Genomic DNA, 25,861 nt, shown 5'->3' on the forward strand with positions numbered 1-25,861 from the left:
AATTTATAGCAGATACACTTAGCTTGGTAGCTCCAGTCGGTGCAGTGATTTTCCTGAAGTATCTTCTGACTCAGTTGCAACGTGGAACATCTTGCAATATGTAATAGAAAAAACAACATATAAAGCAAAATTGATCAAATTCCTTAAATGACAGTTTCAGGAATGGGAAAAAAATGCCAGTGAACAAGCTTCTAGCAACCAGAAGCAATAAATAATGAGACTTAAATAATGTGGAGACAAAAGCGACGCCCATATTTTTTTAGCGCCAAACAAGACGCCCACATTATTTGGCGCCTAAATGCTTTTGGCGCCAAAAATGACGCCACATCCGGAACGCCGACATTTTTGGCGCAAAAGGACGTCAAAAATGACGCAACTTCCGGCGACACGTATGACGCCGGAAACAGAAAAGATTTTTTTCGCCAAAAAAGTCAGCGCCAAGAATGACGCAATAAAATGAAGCATTTTCAGCCCCCGCGAGCCTAACAGCCCACAGGGAAAAAAAGTCAAATTTTTTAAGGTAAGAAAAAAATGATTGATTCAAATGCATTATCCCAAATATGAAACTGACTGTCTGAAAATAAGGAATGTTGAACATTCTGAGTCAAGGCAAATAAATGTTTGAATACATAGTGCCCAACCATAGCTTAGAGTGTCACAGAAAATAAGATTTACTTACCCCAGGACACTCATCTACATGTTTGTAGAAAGCCAAACCAGTACTGAAACGAGAATCAGCAGAGGTAATGGTATATAAATACGAGTATATCGTCGATCTGAAAAGGGAGGTAAGAGATGAATCTCTACGACCGATAACAGAGAACCTATGAAATAGACCCCGTAGAAGGAGATCACTGCATTCAAATAGGCAATTCCCTCTGACATTCACTGCACGCTGAGAGGAAAACCGGGCTCCAACTTGCTGCGGAGCGCATATCAACGTAGAATCTAGCACAAACTTACTTCACCACCTCCATAGGAGGCAAAGTTTGTAAAACTGAATTGTGGGTGTGGTGAGGGGTGTATTTATAGGCATTTTAAGGTTTGGGAAACTTTGCCCCTCCTGGTAGGAATGTATATCCCATACGTCACTAGCTCATGGACTCTTGCTAATTACATGAAAGAAATAAGATATATAGTTTTGTAGGTAATTTTTTCAAAAAAATACTCTATTTCTGTTTAAATGGAGTGATGGCATAAATGCTAAAAAAATCTCTGGTCTTTTGGTGAAGTTTTATTCTGAAATGCCCGGTGCTTAAGGGGTTAAGTAAGAATATTTAAAAAGGCACACAAATTGGAAAGTATACAGTCAAAGAAATTTTCCACAATTCTTTGCCAAATGTGCATGGTAAGTATTTGTTTGTATCATATGCGATTAGGAAACAAACATGCACGTAGCCTACAGCTCCATAGGCTGCGTGTACAGTACAATTTACCACTAAAGTAGTAATAATTATTACTAAAAGTATTATTCAAAATTAATCTTATTGCATAAAGATAAATATGCAAAAATACTTGATTACATCTGAAATGCACTTCAATAGAATTCAAATTAACCTAACAAAACTCTGTAAAATGTTGCATGGACTGAAAAAATTAATAAATATCAGCAAATATATCCTACTCATTTAATTATTTTCCTTTGTCTCATTCCAAGTGACAATGCAGATTAAATTTTATGTGTGAATAAATATGGACTATTAATATATATATTATATTAAAGTATTAGTATTTAGCTGGATATATGACACATTAAATAACAATGAACTCTTAACCTATTATTCCTTTTTTAAATTACTCTCAATTTATCATCTTCATTTATTCATGTTACAGATAAATAATAAACAGGATCCCAAGAATACTGAAGTTTAAATGAACCAAAGGACATTTAAAAGAATGGTCTTTACGTACCTTATGGCTTAGAAAATAGCCTATAATTTAGATATGCTTATTTACAGCATACAGTGCATAATACAGCTAATCTATGTTCATTAATAAAGTGCAGTTTTTGCTAACATCAGCGCGTTTTAACCTTGGATAAGCGACATTATCTCCGTACAGACATTAATTCAACATAGGCTGTAATCTCAGTACAGGCACTCAATGGGTCTTTGTTCTATTGGTACAGATCTGCATTCATTACCCGGGTTATATACAAATTAAATATCGCTAAATTGCATTTGGGACCACAATGCTCCCTTCATGTGTTATATTCATAATCAAACACTAAACCTTGTGTCCACACACACACTCACAATGTTTACTTATTCATAACACAAATACACAGCAGTCAATGTAAAGTCTTATATTTTCTTGTGCTTTGTACATCATTTTTTTTTTTTCAATATTAAGACATTTTATATAATCAATCACTGAACTCAACAAACCATTTTTTTTTTTAAATCAAAAACAGCTTCCATTTAAAACATCACTTACAGGGCTAGTAAGGCTTTTTTGGAGTAAAGTCACTGTTTTATCCAGAGGGTATAAAATATTGTATTTCATTTTGGTTGCTTGATTATTTGTAAAAGCTCAAACCCCACTGTATTATCCGATAAACATTTATGTACTACAAAGGTAATCTGCATTGGTCATAGTGTTTGAATATGGCTTAAGCTGTAAAGTTTCTTTGAGTTAAATTATCTCAAAGGCATTCCACAGCTATATCCTTCTCTAAAGAAAGCTTGATTTATCATCTCAAACTGATAATTCATACTTATACAACTATGTGATGTTTTTAAATTCATCCTGCTCATACAATTTTTTAAAAAGCTAGTGGGTATATCCAACTGCTAAATCATGAACCTGTGTCTAATAACATAACCAGTTTAGTGCTAGAGAAGTGTGTAAGTATAATTACAAGACACTGAAGACTCTATACACTGAAATGGTTATGTAGACACACTGCACATATGTTTTTTGTTAAAAGTTCCTGGGGCTCTTTCATTTTAACTGGAATTATGTGGTTAGAAATGTTTAGCTACACAATTTAGCTGCATCGTATGTGGACATATTTGGAAGCTGACTGCTCAGTGAGTTCAGTATTCTTCCCAGTTCATTGCTGCTCATCTTCAATCGGTGTCTTAGCAGACAGCTGAAAAGGTCCAATCTACGACCACCAGGAGGGGACAATACATTTACACGTTTCCTCAACTCTTGTATTTCCATTAGTGCACTTTCACGAGAAGCAGATTGCTCTAACTGAAGGGTTAAGCCCCTGATGGCCTCAGGATCAAAGGGCACACTATAACCAAATGCTTGAAGACCATCTATGCGGACAAATCCTGGATCTTCTGATTTCTCATCTACAGTCTGAGTCCATTCTGTTGAATCTTCCTCTCCTTCTTCCTGAAGAGGGCCACTCCTCAAGTAAAAATGGACAGTCTCAAAAAATGACCTCCAACGATGTCCTAATATCAGTGTCCAATTCTGGCACTGATCTCCCCCTTCCAAGTCCCAAGTTTTCTCCCAGTTTGGATAGCCTGGTTCCCCAACAGGCAACAACCAGCTTTCTGAGTGGCTCCCCCCAAAAGGGTTAACATAAACTGTCACTTGAGGGTCTCTTGTCCCATTGCCAGCAAGACAGAGACGCATTGAAAGACCAAGGAGAATGTGCAATTGTCGAGGCCAGTGCTTGTTACTTTTACAGGTAAGTAGCATGCGTTTCCTCCCACCCATCTGAAACCAAACCCCTAGTCTCACATCCCCTGAGATAAAAAAAGCTGGGGCTCTGAGACGCCCATCCCGTTTTAATAGCAAATATTTAACCTCTAGGTCCTGTAGACTGCCTTCTGTCCCCAGATAAGGCTCTGAGGACTCAGGTACAGAAGGGAGGCATATGCCTCGATCAGACAAGGTGTATCCTACATTGCAGCTAGCACACTGGGAAGGATGAGATGTTGAACATAGAGAGCACATTGGTCCAGGTCCTTGAATACATGGAACAGGTCCTTGGCAGGTGGGATGTTGAAGAGTACATGTACAGCTGTGGGAAGCCTCAAGGAATGTTCCTGGAGTCAGGGTTGCACTGCAATACAGAAGAGACTGAACTCTGTGCCACCAAAATGCATTTGATCTGCAAGGAATCAAAGAAGAAAGAGTTTGAGATTCAACATTTAAACAATGAACTTTGAATTCAAATTAATAATGTTCTATGAAGAAGTGGTATTGTGTAGTTTAAAGTGAAGGTCAAGTTAAGCTGACTCGGTCACACTGTTGTGTACATTATTAAAAATGACCGCAACTTTAATTCATCAATTTTTTTAATTATGAATATTTAACACTGTTTTTTTTTCACCTTTTACACAGCCTCCGTTACACATCATTTGTCTGCCCGCCATTTTCTCAAAGTGATTGACAGGATAGTCCTAATCAATACACCAATGGCCGCCCCCCCCCCCAGGGGGGTTCAGCCAATTTCTGTCAATGTCACGCGATTGTTATGTGCATGCGTTAAACTCGCAATAGCCCTGTTTATTCCTCATGCTCGTTCAAAAGACGCCCATGCATAGTCTGCTTTATCGTCAAAAACTTGGATACAAAAAACGTATACACCGATAGCGTTACAAGTATTACATCTGCTAACAATCTGTAATTATACAATCAAATTTCTATTATGTACTAGAATTCTTTAAAATATTTTAACAGCCAATGAAATCTTTAAATTATTTGGATAATACTGGATAAATTGATATGGTATATTACATATTTAACAAATCTAAATATTGATAGTGTTATAATTGTATTATTTTCGATAAGACTTATTTTCTCATATTTATAATAGACAATAGAGTTTTACGCATGCGCAGTTTGAGTCACGATACGCATGCACAGTTGGATTCACTATTGTAAAAGCGTTTTGGACTGACGTAGAGAGCGGGTGGGACCACTGGCTATGTCACAACTGGAGAACAAGGAAGTAGTGATGGGGAGGAGTCGCGATTGAAACGGTATTAATTTTTAACATTATTTATTTAAAAAACAAGGGCTATAATTTAATAAAAATGATAGCGACTAGATTGATGCACTATTTATACTTTGATTGCGGTAGTCAAGAACGGCAACATTGACATTCACTTTAAATACATATTTCTAATTATTGAAATAAATGGGGCTATTATTAAAGAGACAGTCTAGTAAAAATTACAGTTTCATGATTAAGATAGGGCATGCAATTTTAAACAACTTTCCAATTTATGTTTATCATCAAATTTGCTTTGTTCTCTTGGTATTCTTTGTTGAAAGCTAAACCTAGGTAGGCTAATATCTAAACCCTTGAAGGCTGCCTTTTATCTTAGTGCCGTTTAACAGTTTTCACAACTAGGCAGCTCTAGTTCATGTGTGCCATATGTTTAACATTGTGCTTACTCCCATGGAATAATTTATGAGTCCGCACTGATTGGCTAAAATACAAATCTATCAAAAGAACTGAGCTAAGGGGGCAGTCTACAGATGCTTAGATACAAGGTAATCACAGAGGTAAAAAGTATATTAATATAGCAGTGTTGTTTGTGCAAAACTGGGGAATCCGAATAGGTAATAAAGGAATTATCTATATTTTTAAACAAAAAACATTTTGAACTAGACTGTCCCTTTAATTACATCATGTTGCATCTGCTATTATTTATTGTGTATTTATTTTACGTAATTCTCTTTTTAAAGCTGGGTTTCTTAGGATCTATAACTAGAGGCAATTATTTGCAGCCTGTGATGTAGAAAGACAGGTCAACAGTCATCTTGCAATGATGGAAAAAAACCCTTAGATTAGCTGACATTACAAATAAATAAATACATTTAGCAAATGAATAAAGAAACTGTGGGTAAAGAACAAGTGTACACTGCTGTATCATAGCCTATTTTTAAAAAGGTTTTGATTTGTCCATTTTAATTGGATACACATGTATTAACGTAGATTTCTCTGTGCTTAGAAATTAAACACTGAATTTATAGAGATACGTAACTAGACACGTACTGCACGGAATAATTTATTTTGGACAAATTATTCAGAACAAATATTCTGAAAATTAGTTTTCGTAATTCGTGTGCTGCAATATTCAATATTTGTGTCATTTTTAATTAAATGAAAATTAAAGGGACAGGAAACCCAAAATTTTTCATTTTAAACAACTTTGTAATTTACTTCTATTATCTAATCTGTTTTATTCTCTTGGTATAATTTGTTGAAGGAGCAGCAATGCACTACTGGTTTCTAACTGAACACATGGGTGAGCCAATGAAAATTAGATTAGATATGCAGACACCAATAAACAGCTAGAACCTAGGTTCTCTGCTGCACGTGAATTTGCCTAGATAAACCTTTCAGCAAAGGATAACAAGAGAAAGAAGCAAATTAAATAATAGAAGTAACTTGGAAGGTTGTTTCAAATTGTATTCTCTATCTGAATCATGAAAGAAAAATTTGGGGTTTCATGGCCCTTTAAATATTCGTCAACATGTTCATTCATTTTCACTAATACAAATGCAAGTGCTGCTTTGTTGCAGGAGGCACAGTGTCACTTGTAGCTTTAGTATTTGCCAATAGCACGGTGAGGAGTCACGCTAATCCAACCCTTCTTCACAGAGTACAGAGCAACGCTAATAGGAGGATTAGTGCTCCTTTATCAGTCCTTTAGCACTTGCTTTTTGAAGAAGGGTTGGATCCCTGCAGTTCCCCACCGCACTATAGGTATTTACCTTTCAATCTAATTTAAAGGATAATGAATATATATTAATTAATTTTGTTAATATAAATTCATTTTTATTTAAATTAGCTAGTGCATTCACTCGAATATTAAAACCGCATGGGCATTTCTATATGCAACTCTATAAGCTATATAACACAGGTAATAGACTTTCTACAACACACCATTGGGACATGAAACCCAATTTTTTTTTCTTTTGTGATTCAGAGAAAGCATGCAATTTTAAACAACTTTCCATTTTATTTCTATTATTGAATGTGTTTCATTCTCTTGGTATCCTATGTTAAAAAAACATATCTAGATAGGCTCAGGAGCTGCTGATTGGTGGCTGCACATGTATGCCTCATATTATAGGCTCATGTGTATTGCTGTTTTTTCAACAAAAGATTCTAAGAGAAAGAGCATGCAATTTTAAGCAACTTTCTAATTTACTCCTATTATCAATTTTTCTTCGTTCTCTTGCTATCTTTATTTGAAAAAGAAGGCATCTAAGCTTTTTCTTGGTTTAGTACTCTGGACAGCACTTTTTTATTGGTGGATGAATTTATCCACCAATCAGCAAGGACAACCCAGGTTGTTCACCAAAAATGGGCCGGCATGTAACTTACTTTCTTGCATTTCAAATAAAGATACCAAGAGAATAAAGAAAATTTGATAATAGGAGTAAATTAGAAAGTTGCTTACAATTTCATGCTCTATCTGAATCACAAAAGAAAAAAAAAATGGGTTCAGTGTCCCTTTAACTAATTTAAAAAGATAATAAACAGCATGAGCTTGTAATAAAAAGTGTTTAAAGGGACAAGAAACCCAAATTTCATGATTCAGGTAGAGCATACATGTTTAAACAACTTTCCAATGTACTTCTATTAGCTATTTCGCTTCACTCTCTTTTTATCCTTTGTTGAGTAGCATACCCAGGTAGGCTCTGCAGCGGCAATGCACTACATGTGCAGCCACCAATCAACAGTTAGCTCTTAGTAATGCATTGCTGCTCCAGAGCCTACCTAGGTATGCTTTTCAACAAAGGATAACAAAGGAACACAACAATTTTGATAACAGAAATAAATTGGAATTTTGTTTAAAATTGCATGTTCTAACTGAATCATGAAATTTAATTTTGAATTTACTGTCCTTTTAACTCTAAGAGAACTAATCAAATTAGATGATATATGTAAATTAGAAAGTTGTGTAAAATGATATTCCCTCTCTGAATCATGAAAAAAAAATTGGGTTTCATGTACCTTTAATTATGTGGGGATAAGACATTTTGCCATATATTTTCATTATTTATTTTATTCCCTTGGTTTTATAAATTCCACTGTGTTTCATAATGTAATGGTCACTGCCATGTTTGAACTTAAGTTTTCTATTTATCTCTCCTTCCTGCTGAGAGCAATTATGGACATATATAAAACAGGCAATACAACTAAAAGAGTGCAAACAACACTTTGTGGAACATAAGATTGTTAATATAAGTATCTAACAGGATTTACACACAGCATTTTTTATTGCCTGATTTATATCTGTCCCTATTTGTCCTCAGAAGAAAAGAGAAACAATAAAAAAAAAAAAAAAATTCAAATGTACTTTTAGTGTAATTAAGTCTTTACACTTATACTGTCAACTAATGTAATTGTGAAAAAATACATTTACTTACTATACTAAAGCTTATCTCTCCTTTGAATACATCATAATGTTTAACATGTATTATCTGTTTAATATCCTTTTAAAGAGCATGAGAGGCACTAAGATGCACTGGGTATTTAAAAGACCTTTGAGGCAAAGAAAGAGCAGTTTGAGAATGGAGGCTGAAGTTAACCCGACACACGTTAACTTCCATTGTGCTCATGCGATCACATTTACTTTCAACTTGTAATTCAAGCGAAAAACCAACCTGATGTGTGCAAACACCTGCAAAGATCCGCGATAAACCCCTTTTCGCTTGCGCGTTGATTTTAGCACTCCTCTCATAATCTAACCCTTATTTGTGTCTTGGGTGAGAAAGTGACAGATTTTAGAGATATGTTTATGGTGGAAGCGGCAGGAGTTGCTATGGACATATTGTGGGAAGCAAAAGAAAGTTCAGAGTCCAATATGATTGCAAGGCAGCATGACTAAGAGGTAAAGGTGATGGCAGTAAGTGCGATTTGGGCAACGGGGAGATTGGTAGAGGGAGGAGATAGCAGGAGCTCAGTTTTAGACATAAAAGTAGAAGTCTGTCCCACATTCTTAATAGCAGCACATGAAGCTATGAAAATAATTTTAACGGAGGGCATTCTCCATCATAGTGAACCTAATAAGTGAATTAAGTGGAAAATGTATGAATTGGGCCGGAATACATTGAAGGTTAGAGAAAATCAAAGAATGGAGGGACAATTCTCTCAGTTGTTGGACTATGGCAGTTAAGACAAATCACATCAAAATTTTCCAACCTGAGAATATGATTTTTATCCAGAACAAAATCATAAAAACCATCATGTGTGGGCTGCATGTGTCCCCTTTATTATTTACGTCAGAACAGAACTAAAGGGAGAGGGGCTTTTGCCAATAGACCACTACAAGGGGCCCTTGACTTCATACTAAGCATTCATTGTATACTAATCCCTATTCAGAATAACTGGTGCCTATGAGACAAAACCCCAGTTGTAATGTTAATAAGCCTGCTGTAAGTCATAACTCATTCCTCAAACAACAGACTGAGGGGCCGGTTATTCCATAAAGCCAGTGCCTGAAAACAAGGTGACTCGCTAAGGGACGTATACTGCATTATCGTATGGGAAGAAGATGCATAAATTACAAAAGTGCACAATTAAATTCATAATTTAAAATTAATATTGTAACTATTCACACAAAAAAACACAGGAAAACATTGTATCAAAATTGTTCACCAAAAATTGTATTTTATCAAAAATGTTAATTTTTTATGCAAATTGCACAGGAGTAAATCGCATTGAATATGCATAGGGTAAATTGTAATTAGGTACACTGGCTGTGCACAAAACACACAGAAAATAATTTTTAATTTTTTTTTTCCATGGGCATGTAAGAAATTTTCTCCCAAATCCCAGTGTAATTCTCTAAACATTTCTGCCCTTCATCAATACTTACAGTTTTATCTTGAAAATAAAAAGGTGGCAATGTTGTGACAAAATACTCAAAATACTTAATACCCTAATAGAAAAACACATGCATATAAAAATATAGGCAATTGTAAGATGCTATACCCAGAAAGCAGCGTAGCGTGATTTAAATTGGCTGCAGGATTTAATTTTTAAAGTGTGCCCCCTACTCACGGCTAACTTTGCCCTACACATCAATGTTTCCCTTTCCAGCGAGCTCTATTACTTTTAATAGGAGACATCTCGCCACTTGCAGGGACTGCCCCTTTTTAAAGGTAATTCAACCATGGCAGCACCTGCGCGGGTCAGCGTAAAAAAACACATCTGACCTGGCGATTTTAGATAATCAGCCCCTAAATCATGTTAAATGGGATGTACATAATTAATTTATAAAGGATCTCTATGAGCTCAATTTATCAATCCATGGCGGTCAGGGCGTACATATTCACCCCTGTCCGCCTGAGCTCTCCTCTGGTGGGCATTGCACGCAACCCCGCCCACTGCCCGCACACAGCCAATCACGTGCGGACAGGACCTGTCAATCTTCCAGGTCGAAAGGGACCAGGGAGACTGAAATTCTCCACCCAAGAGGTGAAGAACAGGGTAGGGAAGCAGCGGTCTGATGACCGATGCTTGATAACTACTGACTGCTTGTTCCCTTGTGCAAACCTGCAGTCAAATTGGAGAAAAGGGCTTGATAAATCTAGCCCTATGTGTCTGGTGTCATTGTGGAATCAACTTGTTATGTAAGTGAAAGTTAGTGCTATCTCACTAACATTAACTTTTGGACTTCCAAGATGGTATAGGCAAACCAAAAGGAAATGACAGCAGTGAGAATAAAGAGTAGTATGGACCACAGATATTTAACAAAGCAGGGATGTAATGAGAATGTTTAAATAGAAGAGAAAGAGATCCCTGGCAAACGCAATGTACAAGATTATGTCAAACCTGCACATTCTTGCACAAGACTTCTCATGGAGCAATTCCATGCGTGATTCAAGCAAGCTGTAGCAAATGATAGCTACTGAGGGATGAATGTTCTGCCTATCATAAGAATGATTTAGGAATCCAGAGGGGTTTGCTGACATGACAACTGATTTGATAAGAGAACTGAATGGGTTTTGAGAAGCATTAGAATACTCCAAAATGTCTTCTGGGGTTTGTCTAATCTTTGTTACTGGTATAATAGATAACTTCATGGACTGGAAAACCTTTGCCATGTCCATGTTGGTAAGGATCATTTTATTCATTGTGTTGAGTTTCTTGAGTGGCTGCAATAAATAAACATAAGTGATTTCTTTTGTGACTATGGGGTACATTTATTAAATGTCAGGCAGACATGATCTGCTGTAGTGGATCATGTCTGCCCAACATCGATAAATGCTGACAACCCCTTGCACATTCCTGGCCAATCGGCCGCTAGCAGGGGGTGTCAATCACCTGATTGTATCTGATCAGGATGATCACTGTCCGCCAGGCAGATGCTTCTTAACTTAAAGGGACAGTTTACTCAAAAAAACTATCCCCTTTAATTAATTCCCAATGATCCACTTTACCTGCTGCAGTGTATTAAATTGTTTACAAGTATTTCCATTACCCTTATATTGGCATTTTAAATAGTTTATTTAGCCTATGGTATCCCCACCCATCCTGAAAGTTTTTGGCCTCAAGGCCAAGCTGTGTTAACACAGCCAGTAGAAGAAATTACACTCCCAGTGGGTTATAGAAGAGATAAGGTAATACGATGTAAATGTTTCATTGTTCTCTCCAAGTATTGGTGATTGTTTACGGACAGATATAAGATAAGAAAGCAGGTATATTTACACAATGTGATAAAGTAATGAGATCTGATTATACCCACAAGCTCAACCCAATTTATTAGGTTGTGGCTTCAAAACACAAAATCAGCTAATTCATATACACAAATAAGCCTTAAAAAAGCAAATCTCTGACATTTTACACTCTGCAGCTGGTAAAAAAAAGTAATTGTAAACACATTAAGGGAAAAACATTTTTACAGTATACTGTCCCTTTAAGTTTCAGGCGGACCTGAAACTTTAGGAGTAGATTGTAGCATCCGCTGCTTGATAAATCCCCCCCCTGTAACTTGAACATTGTATATTATATGTGCATATACTTCCACATGAAGCCCTACCTCACAGTGTTTCCTCTGTGGCAGATTGTATACATGTATATAAGATATACAAACAAGTCCCACAATGCCTTAAAGGGACACTGAACCCAAATGTTTTCTTTCGTGATTCAGATAGAGCATGCAGTTTTAAGCAACTTTCTAATTTACTCCTATTATCAATTTTTCTTCATTCTCTTGCTATCTTTATTTGAAAAAGAAGGCATCTAATATTTTTGTTTGGTTCAGCACTCTGGGTAGCACTTTTTTTATTGGTGGATGAATTTATCCACCAATCAGCAATAACAACCCAGGTTGTTCACCAAAAATGGGCCGGCATCTAAACTTAAATTTGTGCATTTCAAATAAAGATACCAAGAGAATGAAGAAAATTTGATAATAGGAGTAAATTAGAAAGTTGCTTAAAATGTTATGCTCTATCTGAATCACAGAAGAAAAAAATTGGGTTCAGTGTCCCTTTAACTATTTTAATTCAAAATACCCATTTTAAATACAGATTGCATCATGCAGTAGCCTTTAAAGGGACAAGAAACCCCAACATTTTCATTCACAATTTAAGTAGAGACTACAATTCTAAAAAAGTTTCCAATTTAGTTTAATTATCAAATTTGCTTTATTCTGTTGTTATTCTTTTTTGAAGAGATATCTAGATAGGCAGCGTGCACTTGTTTGGAGCAGTACATGACAGGAAATAGTGCTGCCATCTAGTGCTCTTGCTAATGTATAACATAGTTGTAAAACTGCCGCCATATAGTGCTGCAGACACGTGCACACTCCTGAATTCACCTTACTGCTTCTCAACAAAGGATAACAAGAAAACGAAGAAAATAGAGATAATAGCAAATAGCAGTAAATTGGAAAGTTGTTTAGAATTGAATGCTCTATCTGAAACATAAAAAAAATTGTGTTTCATGTCCCTTTACGTATAAGGAAGAAGCTAGAAGGGGATTTAAAGGGACAGTCAAGTCCAAAAAAAACTTTCATGATTTAAATAGGGCATGCAATTTTAAACAACTTCCCAATTTACTTTTATCACCAATTTTGTTTTGTTCTCTTGGTATTCTTAGTTGAAAGCTAAAACTAGGAGGTTCATATGCTAATTTATTAGACCTTGAAGACTGCCTCTAATCTGAATAAATTTTGACCACTAGAGGGCATTAGTTCACATGTTTCATATAGATAACAAGATAACATTGAGCTCATGCACGTAAAGTGACCTAGGACTGAGCACTGATTGGCTAAACTGCATGTCTGTCAAAAGAACTGAAATAAGGGGGCAGTCAGCAGAAGCTTAGATACAAGATAATTACAGAGGTAAAAAGTATATTAATATAACTGTGTTGGTTGTGCAAAACTGGGGAATGGGTAATAAAGGTATTATCTTTCTTTTTAAACAACAAATATTCTGGTGTTGAATGTCCCTTTAAGAGACCCAAAAATTCTCTAGTAGGATCTCTATCTAACAGATCCAAGCCTCCTGGAGAGGCCAAACAAGTGTGATGCTGCTGTCAAAAATAACAAGGTTAAATGGATACTAACCCCAATTTTTTTTTATGATTCAGATAGAGCAATTTTATGCAACTTTCTATTTTACTCCAATTATCAGTTTGTCTTCGTTCTCTTGGTATCTTTATTTTAAAAAGCAGGAATGTAAAGCTTACTAGTCGGCCCATATTTGGTTCAGCACCCTGGATAGCACTTGCTGATTGGTGTCCGCATTTAGTCACCAATCAGCAAGCGCTACCCAGGTGCTGAACCAAAGATTTTCTGTACAATTAAAATATCTAATTGCATGGTACAATATTAGCCTTTCAGAGGTGTAGTTGTAGGAGTAGAGACAATGCAAGGAAACCACTTAGTGGTTAGATAGACGGGCTGCGTTGATGTTGCTTTATCAGCACAAAATGTACCAAGCACAGTGTTTAATCTTTGCGTTATGTTAGGATCTTGGCTTGGACTTGCCTTTTTGGACTAAGATGAAGATGGGAAAAAAACATCATGATAGAAAAAAAAGTCAACATTAGATCCAAGGGATAATTAAAAGTATGTTAAGCTCCCTAAGGGCCAAATATTAAAACAGTCGATACAATGCTCTAGCTTTAATAAAACTTGTTTGTGAAACCAATAGCTTGTTAAAAAAAACTTGCTGCAACATTTCTGCTTTAAAATGGCAAGAATAAAATATATTAGTACAATCATAAAATGCATATCTGTATATTTTGTGAATCTTGCACATGCTCAGTAGGAGCTTGTGCCTCAGAAAGCGTGCATCTAAAAAGTCTGTGCATATTTAGATAATGGACGTGAATTGGAAAATTTTAAATCATCCCGATCTGATATGATCGTGATGATTGACAGCCCCTGCTAGCAGCCGATTGGCCGCCAGTGAGCTGGGGGGCGGCACTGAACAAGCATTTCACTATAAAACCTGTCATATGCTGTCGGCTTTTAGCGATGTTGAGCAGACATGATCCACTCTGCATATAGTAAATCTACCCCACAGTATGCTAATATTTAACATTTATATGCATTTACAGATCCCATTCTGCAAACGTGTTTCCAAAGTTTTGCAATTGTATTTATTGTTTTGCCGTGTTTCTATCAGTTCATGTTTGTTTTGTGAGATGTCGAATATTGGCCTGTTATATATTAATTGTATGAGTGCCCATTTGCTATTGATTATAAAGGAAGGGAGAAATGAGCCTCAATGAATTCCGAACATGATCTTGTCTGAACAACAAGACCCCTTGTAAGCATAACAAGAATCTAGGACCATGATAACACTCGACACCTACCCAAAGCATCATAAAAACAGTAGATAAACATGAGTTCTGTTTACTTACTGATGGATCTAGGCGCTAGCTCTAAAGGCAACTACTTTCTACTGGTTAATACCTCTGCAAAAACCCTGACTCCAGTTTTTGCAGCTAACTAGAATGAAAATTCACCCAATTAAATCCAAGGTGTCATGTGACATACTATTCTGAGTCCTCTGGTTGATAAGGTCCCCTATATTATTGAGCTTTATTGATAAAAGCTTTCAAACTGAACAATGGTGTCCCATAGACTTGGATTTTTTGGTTTAATATCCTTTCAGTGATATCACAGGGCCCATAATTATTGGGAAGGGCATGTGGGAAAGCTCAATGACTATAGCAACCCTTGCAATTCACCTGCATGGAACACAGAGAGGTCTCTGAGCTTCAGATGATGATGCACAATAGGACCACCTTGCAAGTTAGATAAATGAAAAAGAGCTTCCTATTTTAGATGTTGGAAGTACATCCAGCAATCAGAAAAAAAAATAGAAGGGTTGTGCAGCTCCCTGTGAAGCAGAATTCTTCAAGCAGAAATTAAAATTGATTGTAGTTTTTACCTTTCTCTAAGTGGTATCTTGATATTAACTCTATAGTGATAAATCCTCCTGTTGCTTCCCATGCTCTCACAATGAATGTCAGAGAAATGTGACTTGATAAACCATCAATACATTTTAAAAGCTTGTACCTTTTTGCAACTGTTATGCTACAGTGAAGTGATTCACTATATTGCTGTTGTAATCCATCTGCCTGTGTCAGCTTAAATGTCCCTTATAAGGTAGGAGTACCAATTATGTTGTATGCAATGATCCAGGGCAATATATTCAATCTGTTAACTAATAGTTATTACATTTTCATTCTAATCCAATTTATTCATGCCCTTTTGGCTAATGACACATTCATAGAAATGTTTTGTATAACTTCATTTGCATGCAATAGCTTTAAAGGTAAATTGACATTTTAAAACTAGTTCATTTAATTTTAAAGCCAGACTGGTTTGACACAAAATCTCTACACTTCAAAAGTTGCAGACAAATCTTCAGTGCAAGAACTCAGGAACAATAGTTCTCAAGATTTATGGACGATTGCTTTGTTGCTGAAGCTGAATTAGTTGAATTACATTTTTCAAAGCACTGTTCTCCAGATTTTCAGACTATGGGGTCGATTTACTAAAGTGCGGACGGACATGATACAATGTAACGTATAATGCCCATGGTACATCGATAAATGCCGACAGCATACGCTGTCAGCATTTATCATTGCACAAGCAGTTCTAGTGAACTACTTGTGCAATGCCGCCCCTAGCAGGGGGTGTAAATCAGCCGATCGTATAGGATCGGGCAGATTGAAAACCGCAGCCTCAGAGGCAGCGGACAAGTTTTGGAGCAGTGGTCTTTAGACCGCTGCTTCATAACTTCTGTTTCTGGCAAGCCTGAAGGCTTGCACAGAAACAGGGGCATCAAGCTCCATTCGGAGCTTGATAATTCGGCCCCTATGAGGTAGATTTATCAACTGTCAGGCGGACATGTCACGGATGCCGGGCTGCAGAGGTTAAACTACTACCCCCCCTACCACCTACCCCCTCTTGTATCTCAGCAATTTTGGGCTCCTCAGAGCAACAGTGATCTCCCAAAGCTCTTATTTCCCTTGTTTTTGTTATGTAAACTTGATCTTGAAAGAACTGGTCTCTGACCGACCCATCTCTCTCAGGCTGGCCGGGCCCCTGGATCTACCAGCCATCTGCCGCACCTAGCATACTCCGGAAATATTTACCTCCAGTCTCTTCAGAGGCCCCTTGCCCCAGAGATCCACTCTTTTGGGGATTGGTACCCCGTGGGGAGGGTGAGATGTGGGGTAATTGCGAGAGGTGAGCTCCATGGAGAACCAGAGTTTCTGAGCCCAATTCAGCAGACGGCAGGCCCCGTGGAATTGCCGGCCGGCCACAGCAGTTCGGATTCCCAGTCCCCTTTAACTCAGGTTGCTCCAGTGGCAACTTGTCCTAAAGCTCCGTTCTCTTGGGGATTTGGACCTCTCAGGGAGGACTAGAGTGATTGGTGATTTTCAGGGGTGAGCCCTCTCAGGAACTGGGGGTTTTAGACCCCCTCATTTCCCCCTTTCCCAATGGCCTTCCCGGTGTATGTTGGATAACTACGACCCATCTGCCATGGATCAAGGCGCTTTTTGGACTGGGGGCAGCTGGGGTCTAAGGGCTTTCCAACGTCACCCTGGAAGGGCCGCCGCTCCCCCGGGATCACCCCGAATACACTATCCATGTGCCTCTGGACACTGGGGAACAATGGACTCAATGGAGGTGCCAGCCTGTCTGGAGGGGTAGGAATGGCGGGAGATGTGAAGGTCAGATAAGGCTTGTTATCAAGATCAGTTTGGGTATAAATGTTGTGTGTTTTCCCTAATAAAATGTTCCCATTCTATGTTCCCCTAAATACTTGTCTGTCTAGTTATTTGGGTTGGGCTTTGCTAAGATCGCTTACATAGCGGCTGGTTCCAGGTGCTGGAAGGATCGGTTGGCGGAGCTACCCAGTCAGGGGAGCCGGAGATCTGTCACATTGGTGACAGCGGTGGGATGTTTCCATCTACCTGGAACCTCCAAACCACCATCTGAAGACACCTTTGAATGGAGCGGAACTCTGTGCTCCAGAAGGTTGAGCTGAAGGCCTTGTTGGAGGCTAGGGAGAAAATTGTCAGCAACAAAACCAAAGAAGCCACTATAACCAAGCTGATGGAGGGAGATCGGTCTGATGAGTCGGCTGGAGGGTCCCCTAGTGACTGAGGCAGTGGGTGGCCCAGCACAGCATCCACCCCATGGACTTCCATGTCCGATGTCCAATGGGAAATTGAGTGGCGGATAGCGCTGTATGATACCAGACCATCCGAAGAGGTCATCAGCAAAATAGTCTTTGAAAACCAGTGTGAGCTGCAAGAGTTTGCCAGGACCAACTGGGTTTCCATTCTACTCGGCAAGTTGTCCGGCCGAGCCTTGGGTGTTTTCCACACCGTCCCTCCTGGGGACCAAAGGGACTATGATAAGGTCAAGGAGTGCATCCTGGCCCGATAAGGCCTCATACCGGAGGCACACCGACAGAAATTCCGGAAGCTTTAGAGACAAGCGGGGCAGCCTTTCACGGAGTGGACACACTGGTTCACCCGTGCCAAGCCATGGACTCTTGGTTCACCAGCTGCAAGGTCACCACCCTGGCTGAAGCCTCTCAGCTAATCCTACTGGAACACTTTTATAACTCTGTCCCGGTGGAAGTTAAAGAGTTGGTCCATGATCGGTGACCCGAAACAGCCAATCAAGCAGCTATTCTTGTGGATCAATATACCAATGCCCAGAGGCAGGGTGCCCTAGAGCCCAGGGCAACCCCCGATCCATCCCAGCGGCCGCCCGTTTCTCGGTGGCTCCCTGGCCACTCCAGCCCCAGTCACCCTCAGCTCCTCCAGCTAGGTCTGGTACGTCCCGGAAATGCTTTGTGTGCGGACAGATCAGCCATGCCCAGTACCACTGCCCGACACGAGTAGCCATAAATCCCCCACACCACAGCCAAGAAATGCCCCACCAGCCCAGTGGACGAGGGCTCCCATCAGGACCTACCAAGCCACTGCTCACTGCGTGTATGCAGAGGACCCTACCAGGTGGGCAGATGAAAAAGTTGGGTTGATACATGCAGTACATGCTGCCACTATGGATAACCGCCACCACCATCTACAGGACATCTGGGTCAATGGCCAGGCCACCCAGGGACTGAGAGACACTAGCGCTACATCACCTTGATCCAACCTTACTTGGTCCTCACCAGGAGGACCCTGTCCACTCGGGTGGCAGAAGGCTCCACCCTACAAGTCCCCACAGCCCACATACACCTGCACTGGGGCACGGGCTCCTGTGATGTGGAGGTGGGCATTATGCACAAGCTCCCTGTGAGGTTCTGCTAAGAAACGTTCTCGGCCATCTGGTCTCAGCCTTTGTGGGGGATACACCTCTGGAGATTTGCCCAGTGACTACCCGCCAGCAAGCCAGACTTCCAGCTGCTACACCTTACCCGGGGACCCAGGTAAGACAGCATGCTCTGACTCCTACCCATCCCCGATGGCCTGTCCTGACTTCCCCTTTACTCCAACCTCCAGCCCCAACTCTTACCCTTTCTACTGACCAAACCCCCTGGGAGTCCCCTTCCGACTTCACCCAGGATACCCTGAGTGACCCGACCCTAGCCCCTTACCGAGACCGATTAGGTACTGACCCCCAGGGCCCCAGAGCAGAACGTTTTCAGTGGGAGGGAGGGCTCCTGTACCAGATCTCTGAGAGGAGAAAAGGGCCAATGCCCAAACATCAGCTAGTTGTGCCGAAGCGGTTTCGGTCTGACTTGCTGCCAATAGGTCATGATATCCCCCTAGCTGGACATTTAGGAAAGACCAGGACTCACCACCACATAACCCAAACCTTTTTCTAGCCCGGAATAACAGTCAAAATTAAAGAATACTGTAGCACGTGTGAGGTATGCCAGAAAGTAGGGAAAACAGGGGACAACACTAAAGCCCCCCTTCATCCCCTCCCCATCATTGAAAAACCCTTTAGCAGGGTTGCTGTAGACATAGTGAGTCCCTTAGCCCGACCCAGTCCCTCAGGAAATAAGTACATCCTTACTATGGTGGATTATCCCACCCGGTACCCGGAGACAATCCCTCTGGCTAAAATCCAGGTGGAGACAGTGGCAGATGCTATGCTCCAGATATTCACCAGGGTAGGCTTCCCTCGGGAAGTAATCTCTGATCAGGGAACCCAGTTCAATTATTGAAGCTATGCGGGATCAAGCCCCTGAACAGCGCTCCATACCACCCCCAGACCAATGGTTTATGTAAGACATTTAATGGAACCTCAAAGCAGTTGCTTTGGATGTTCTCGGACACTCACAAGGACTGGGAAATATTCCTGCTGCACCTCCTCTTTGCATACAGAGAGGTGCCCCAGAAATTGCATCTCGGTTCGATATAGGGACACGTGAGTTTTACGCTTACCTGCAAGTTAGACACTTTCTCCAGGAGATGCTCACGAATTATGGGAATGACTGGTCCTTGGGTGTGCTGCAGCCTAGGATTTCAATGTATGCGGCAGGAATATATGCAATCTCCCCTCTATACTTACTATTAAATCAGAAAGCGTCCAAATTACAAGTAGACGAGATGGTTGTTAAATGGGCTACTGTATTTCCGGATATAGATGAGCAGACTATTATAGGGAGTTTTAAAATAACGCAACAGACCTGGGTGCCAACAGCATGGAGGGAATCACAAATAAAAGTCGGGTTACAAAGATACCTTACACCTGCTGTTCTAACCAAATGGTATAAAACAAAGGTTCTATGCCCTAGATGCTCAATTACAGGTGCTGATCTTTTTCACTGTCTATGGAGTTGCCCCAAGGTATGTCAATACTGGAGTAAAATCATATTTTGGATGACGGTAGTTTTGAAGATGGATCATAAAATTTCCCCTATTGAGATCTTTTTTTTTTGGTAAAATACCAGGACACAGCTAAGAACTATAGCCTGATAAACACCATTATACTAACCGCACGTAATCTTATCTTTAAAGCATGGAAAGCATCTTTTTCACCTACAATGGCACAATTTAAAAGGGCTCTGACTGATCAATTTATAACAGAACAGATTAATGTACCTTATCCACAAGATAAACACTTAGTAGTACTCTTTAAGAAATGGGAGATATTTGTAAGATCTTTGCCCCTAATACATAAAAAAAAATTAATCAAACCAATTAGAAATTCAGAATTTATACAGATGAACATTCTGGCAGGCCATTTTCCTGGAGAATGGGCAACAGACACTGAGGGAGAGGTTGGGGAGGGACGGGGACAGGGGGGACGGGAAGAGATAAGTTACTTATTTACCTTTTTTTTTTTTTTTTTCTGTCTTGTCTGTCTTGTTTTGTTTACTGTGTTGTAATCTGTTTTGTTTTGCTTATACAATGTAGGGGGGGTGGAAAAAGGGGGAAAGCAACTAGGATGGAGAAAGCCTAGCTAGCTTACAAAGGTTTATTTGGTTAAATCATACACTTTCAGTTATTTTGTATAATTATTTTTGTAAGAAGGGTATTTAACTACGCACGGGCCCTTCTGGCCCCCCGCCATGGTTTATCTTGACTGTATCTAATTATGTATGGACCGGTGTATAATTACTGTGTTATCTATTTCCTGTTCTTTTGGTAACCTTTAATGTTGGAGATTTCTCTGTCTTGGTTATAAATAAAGTTTGAAAAAAAAAAGAGAGGTGCCCCAGGAATCCACAGGGTTCTCCCCATTTGAGCTAGTATATGGCAGGAAGATACGGGACCCCCTGGACCTAGTTAGGAGCCATTGGGAGGGGGTTACACGGGAGGAGGGACCCTCCATTGTAAAGTACATCCTCCAACTCCGGACCGACTGAAGGACCTTGCAGACAACCTCCAGGTTGCTCAGTGCAGGCAGAAACGGTAGTACGACAGTATCGTACCCAAACCTTAGCAGTAGAGCAGTAGGTACTAGCCTTGAAGCCTGTCAAAATGGATAATCTACAGGCTACCTGGGAAGGACCCCCCCGGGTGGTGGAAAGCTAAATGGCACCACATACCTAGTAGCCAAATGTTCAGATGACCGGGTTCGTCTGACCTTTCATGTGAACATGCTAAAGGCATACTTAGAAAGGGCCCAGGAAGTGGATGCTATCTGTGCTCCAGCTGTGGAAGACTCTGAGAGCCTCCCCATGCTGGAGCTCCCTGGAACCAATGAGACCCCCCAAGGAGTAGCCGACAACCCTAGATGAAAGATTAGGGACAGAAAAGAGAGGGCAGGTCCAGCATCAGCTAGAAGACCAATGAGAGATGTTCTCTACTGTCTCCAGGTATATCACAGCGGCCCTACACCAAGTGGAGACCCCGGGACAGGGGCCCCTGTGACAAGCTGCTTATCGGGTCCCAAGGGCAGTTCGGGACAGTATGCATCGGGAGCTCTGGGGAATGTTGGACCTAGGTGTTGTTGAACTGGTGGTGCTGGTGCCAAGAAAGATGGGACTACCCAGTTCTGCATTGTCTACCGTAAGCTCAATGACAGAACCACCACTGATGCCTACTCAATGCCCCGGGTCAATGACCTGCTGGACAGAATTCTCTTAGCCCCCGACTCGGCCCCCAAGTCTGCCTTTATCACCGCCTTCGGCCTCTACCAGTTTAGGGTAATGCCATTTGGGGTGAAGAACGCTCCAGCCACCTTCCAACACATGGTAGATCACCTGCTAGATGGCCTCCAAGACTATGTCTGTGCATACCTGGATGACATTGCCATCTATAGCGACACCTGGGAAAACCACTTGGTCCACCTAGGTGTCATTCTAGATCGCCTCAAAGCCGCCAAGTTAACCCTGAAGCCTGACAAATGCACCATAGGACGCTCAGAGGTCAAATACCTGGGCTCTGCCCCAGTACTGGCCACTCCTAACCCAGCTCAACACTTTTATGTCCATACAGATGCCTCCATGTTCGGGTTGGGAGCAGTCTTAAGTCAGGTAGATGAAGAAGGACAAGACCTCCCCGTAGCCTACATCAGCCAGAAACTGTTGCTCAGAGAGGTAGGCTATGCATTGGTGGTGAAGGAATGTCTGGCACTGGTATGGGCCCTGAAGAAGCTACAGCCCTACCTATATGGGAGACTTTTCACCGTCCTCACAGATCACAACATCCTCATCTGGCTTAACAGAGTTTCTGGGGACAATGGAAGATTGTTGCAGTGGAGTTTAGCCCTGCAGCCCTTTAACTTTGACATTCAGTACATGCCGGGAAAAAGCAATGTAAATGCTGATGGACTTTCCCAGCAAACTGAAGTGGCATAGCTCCTCGGACAGACCCAGGCCGACCCGTGTGTGGATCTAACCAGGTCTGCCGAACTAGAAGGGGGGAGCTGTCATGGATGCCGGGCTGCAGGGGTTAAACTCCTATCCCCCTACCACCTACGCCTCTTGTATCTCTTGATTGGGGCTCCTCAGAGCAACTGCGATCTCCCAGAGCTCTTGTTTCCCTTGTTTTTGTTATGTAAACCTGAACTTGAAAGAGCTGGTTTCTGACCGATCCATCTCTCTCAGGCCGGCCGGGCCCCTGGATCTACTGGCCGGCCACCACACCCAGCATCCTCTGGAAATCTTTACCTCCAGTTTCTTCAGAGGACCCTTGCCCCAGAGCTCCGCTCTTTTGGGGATTGGTACCCCGTGGGGAGGGTGAGATGTGGGCGAATTGCCAGAGGTGAGCTTCATGGAGAACCAAGGTTTCCAAGCCCCAGTCAGCAGATGAACAGCCCTGTGGAATTGCCGGCCGGCCACAGCAGCTCAGATTTCCGGTCCACTTTAACTCAGGTCGCTCCAGCGGCTACTTGTCCTAGCGCTCTGCTCTCTTGGGGATTTAGACCTCTCAGGAAGGACTAGAGAGGGGGTGATTTTCAGGGGTGAGCCCTCTCAGGAACCGGGGGTTTTAGACTCTCCCTCAATACTCCCTTTTCCAATGGCCTTCCCGGTGTACGTTGCATAGCCCCCAGCCATGAATCAAGGCACTTTTTAAACTGAAGCACCTGGGGGCCAAGTTATAATAAACCTCAGGTTAAAGTGCTATACCCTTGCATATAAAGCTCCAGGGACACAGTGGCAGCTTGCTTCGTGAATCTTCTCTCTCTCTCAGTCTCACTCACAGTCATTTTCCTGGTACTAAGCGGCATCACTTGAGGGTGGTCACAACCCTGCAAAACGTGGTGCCACGTGTGTCAAGGAGGCGTCAGGACCAGAATTCATCTGTCCTAATCCTCCCTCCGTGCAGCATAATTGGCGGTGGACACTGCAAGGGCCAGTCACGGACACCAGTGTCCGTGTATGGACACCTTGCCTATCCCTGTTTAGAGGCAGAGGACGAGTTAAGGAGCAGTGGTCTTAAGACCGATACTTCTTAACTTCTGTTTCCGGCGAGCCTTTAGCTAGATTATGAGCAAAAAGGGGTTAATCGCATCTCATTGCTTACATCAGAAGTAGCACACGTATTACAAGTTGAAAGCAAACACATTTACTTGAGCACAATTAAATTTAAGGCAAAAAAAAAGCACAACTTTAGAGCTCTGGTTAACTTTTACACGAGACAAAAAAGCTGCACAAAAAACATCACAATTATATTTAAAAGTACAGTTACACTCACAATAACAATGTCTAATACAAATTATTAAAAAAGCATGCAAAGGCCTTTAACATAGAGATACATACATACACATGTCAAAATATGAATATGTATGTGTGTGTGTGTGTATATTATATATATATATATATATATATATATATATATATATATATATATATACACACAGTGTGTATATATATATATATATATATATATATATATACTGAATATATATATATATATATATTTACTTATATATGTACATAAGTATTTAGGTATTTACAAATATATACACATATAAACACATAAAAAAACACACATATATATATATATATCTGACAAAAGTGAGAACATCCCTAAGTGGAAATGTCCAAATTGGGCCCAATCAGCCATTTTGGCTCCCAGGTGTCAAGTGACTTGTTAGTGTTACAAAGTCTAAGGTGTGAATGGGGAGCAGGTGTGTCACACTCTCTCATACTTGTCACTGAAAGTTCAACATGGCACCTAATGGCAAAGAACTCTCTGAGGATCTGAAAAAAAGGAATTGTTGCTCTACATAAAGATGGGCCTAGGCTATAAAAAGATTGCCGAGACCCTGAAACTGAGCTGCAGCATGGTGAGCAAGACCAAACAGCAGTTTCACAGAACAGGTTCCCCTCAGAACAGGCCTTGCCATGGTCAACCAAAGAAGTTGAGTGCACATGCTCAGCGTTATATCTAGAGGTTGTCTTTGGGAAACAGACGTATTAGTGCTGCCAGCATTGCTGCAGAGGTTGAAGGGGGTGGGGGGGGTCAGCCTGTCAGTGCTCAGAGCATACGCCGCACACTGCATCAAATTAGTCTGCATGGCTGTTGTCCCAGAAGGAAGCCTCTTCTAAAGATTATGCACAAGAAAGCCCACAATCAGTTTGCTGAAGACAAGCAGACTAAGGATATGGATTACTGGAACCATGTCCTTTGGTCCGATGACACCAATATTAACTTGGTTAATTTGGTTCAGATGGTGTCAAACGTGTGAGGTGGTAATCAGTGATAAGTACAAAGACAAGTGTGTCTTGCCTACAGTCAAGCATGGTTTTGGGAGTGTCATGGTCTGGGCATGCATAAGTGCTGCCGGCACTGGGGAGCTACAGTTCATTGAGGGAATCATGAATGCCAACATGTGCTGTGACATACTGAAGCAGGGCATGATCCCCTCCCCTTTGGAGACTGGGCCACAGGGCAGTATTCCAACATGATAATGACCCCAAACACACCTCCAAGATGACCACTGCCTTGCTAAAGAAGCTGAGGGTAAAGGTGATGGACTTGGCCAAGCATGTCTCCAGACCTAAACCCTATTGAGCATCTGTGGGGCATCCTCAAACGGAAGGTTGGAGGAGCACAAGATTTCTAACATCCACCAGCTCTGTGAGTCATACAAACATTTCCACTTAGGGGTGTACTCACTTTTGTTGCCAACGGTTTAGACATGAATGACTGTGTGTTGAGTTATTTTGAGGGGACAGCATGAAAAGATATAATAAAATATTTACAAAAATGTGAGGGGTGTACTCACTTTTGTGAGATACTGTATATATATATATAAAGTATCTCACAAAAGTGAGACTTGGCTGCAAAGGGCTCCAATGCACTATGTATATATGTGTGTATATATATATATATATATATATATATATACCTATATCTAATCATCTATATACATAGGTATAGATATATATTGTATTAAAATACCAACAGATATATGTAGAAATATCTATTTATGAATAAATAGAACATATTATGCTATGTCAAGAACATTGGAATGCAGACTATTAATATTTCATGGAGGAAGAACCCTCTTGAATAAACACA

At 40.6% G+C, this 25,861-nt stretch overlaps 1 protein-coding gene across 1 annotated transcript in view; it reads right to left on the bottom strand.

Moving 5' to 3' along the window:
- Positions 1-2,290: 2,290 nt before the first annotated feature.
- BRINP2 (BMP/retinoic acid inducible neural specific 2) overlaps positions 2,291-25,861 on the bottom strand; it is a 379,930-nt gene continuing 356,359 nt past the window's right edge. The window contains exon 8 of the mRNA XM_053693301.1: positions 2,291-4,075. Within this exon, the coding sequence (XP_053549276.1) occupies positions 2,977-4,075 (1,099 nt within the window). The 3' untranslated portion in view covers positions 2,291-2,976. The remainder of the gene's footprint in view (positions 4,076-25,861) is intronic.

The sequence above is a fragment of the Bombina bombina genome, chromosome 10 (genome assembly GCF_027579735.1).
Source record: "Bombina bombina isolate aBomBom1 chromosome 10, aBomBom1.pri, whole genome shotgun sequence".
Taxonomy (NCBI): domain Eukaryota; kingdom Metazoa; phylum Chordata; class Amphibia; order Anura; family Bombinatoridae; genus Bombina; species Bombina bombina.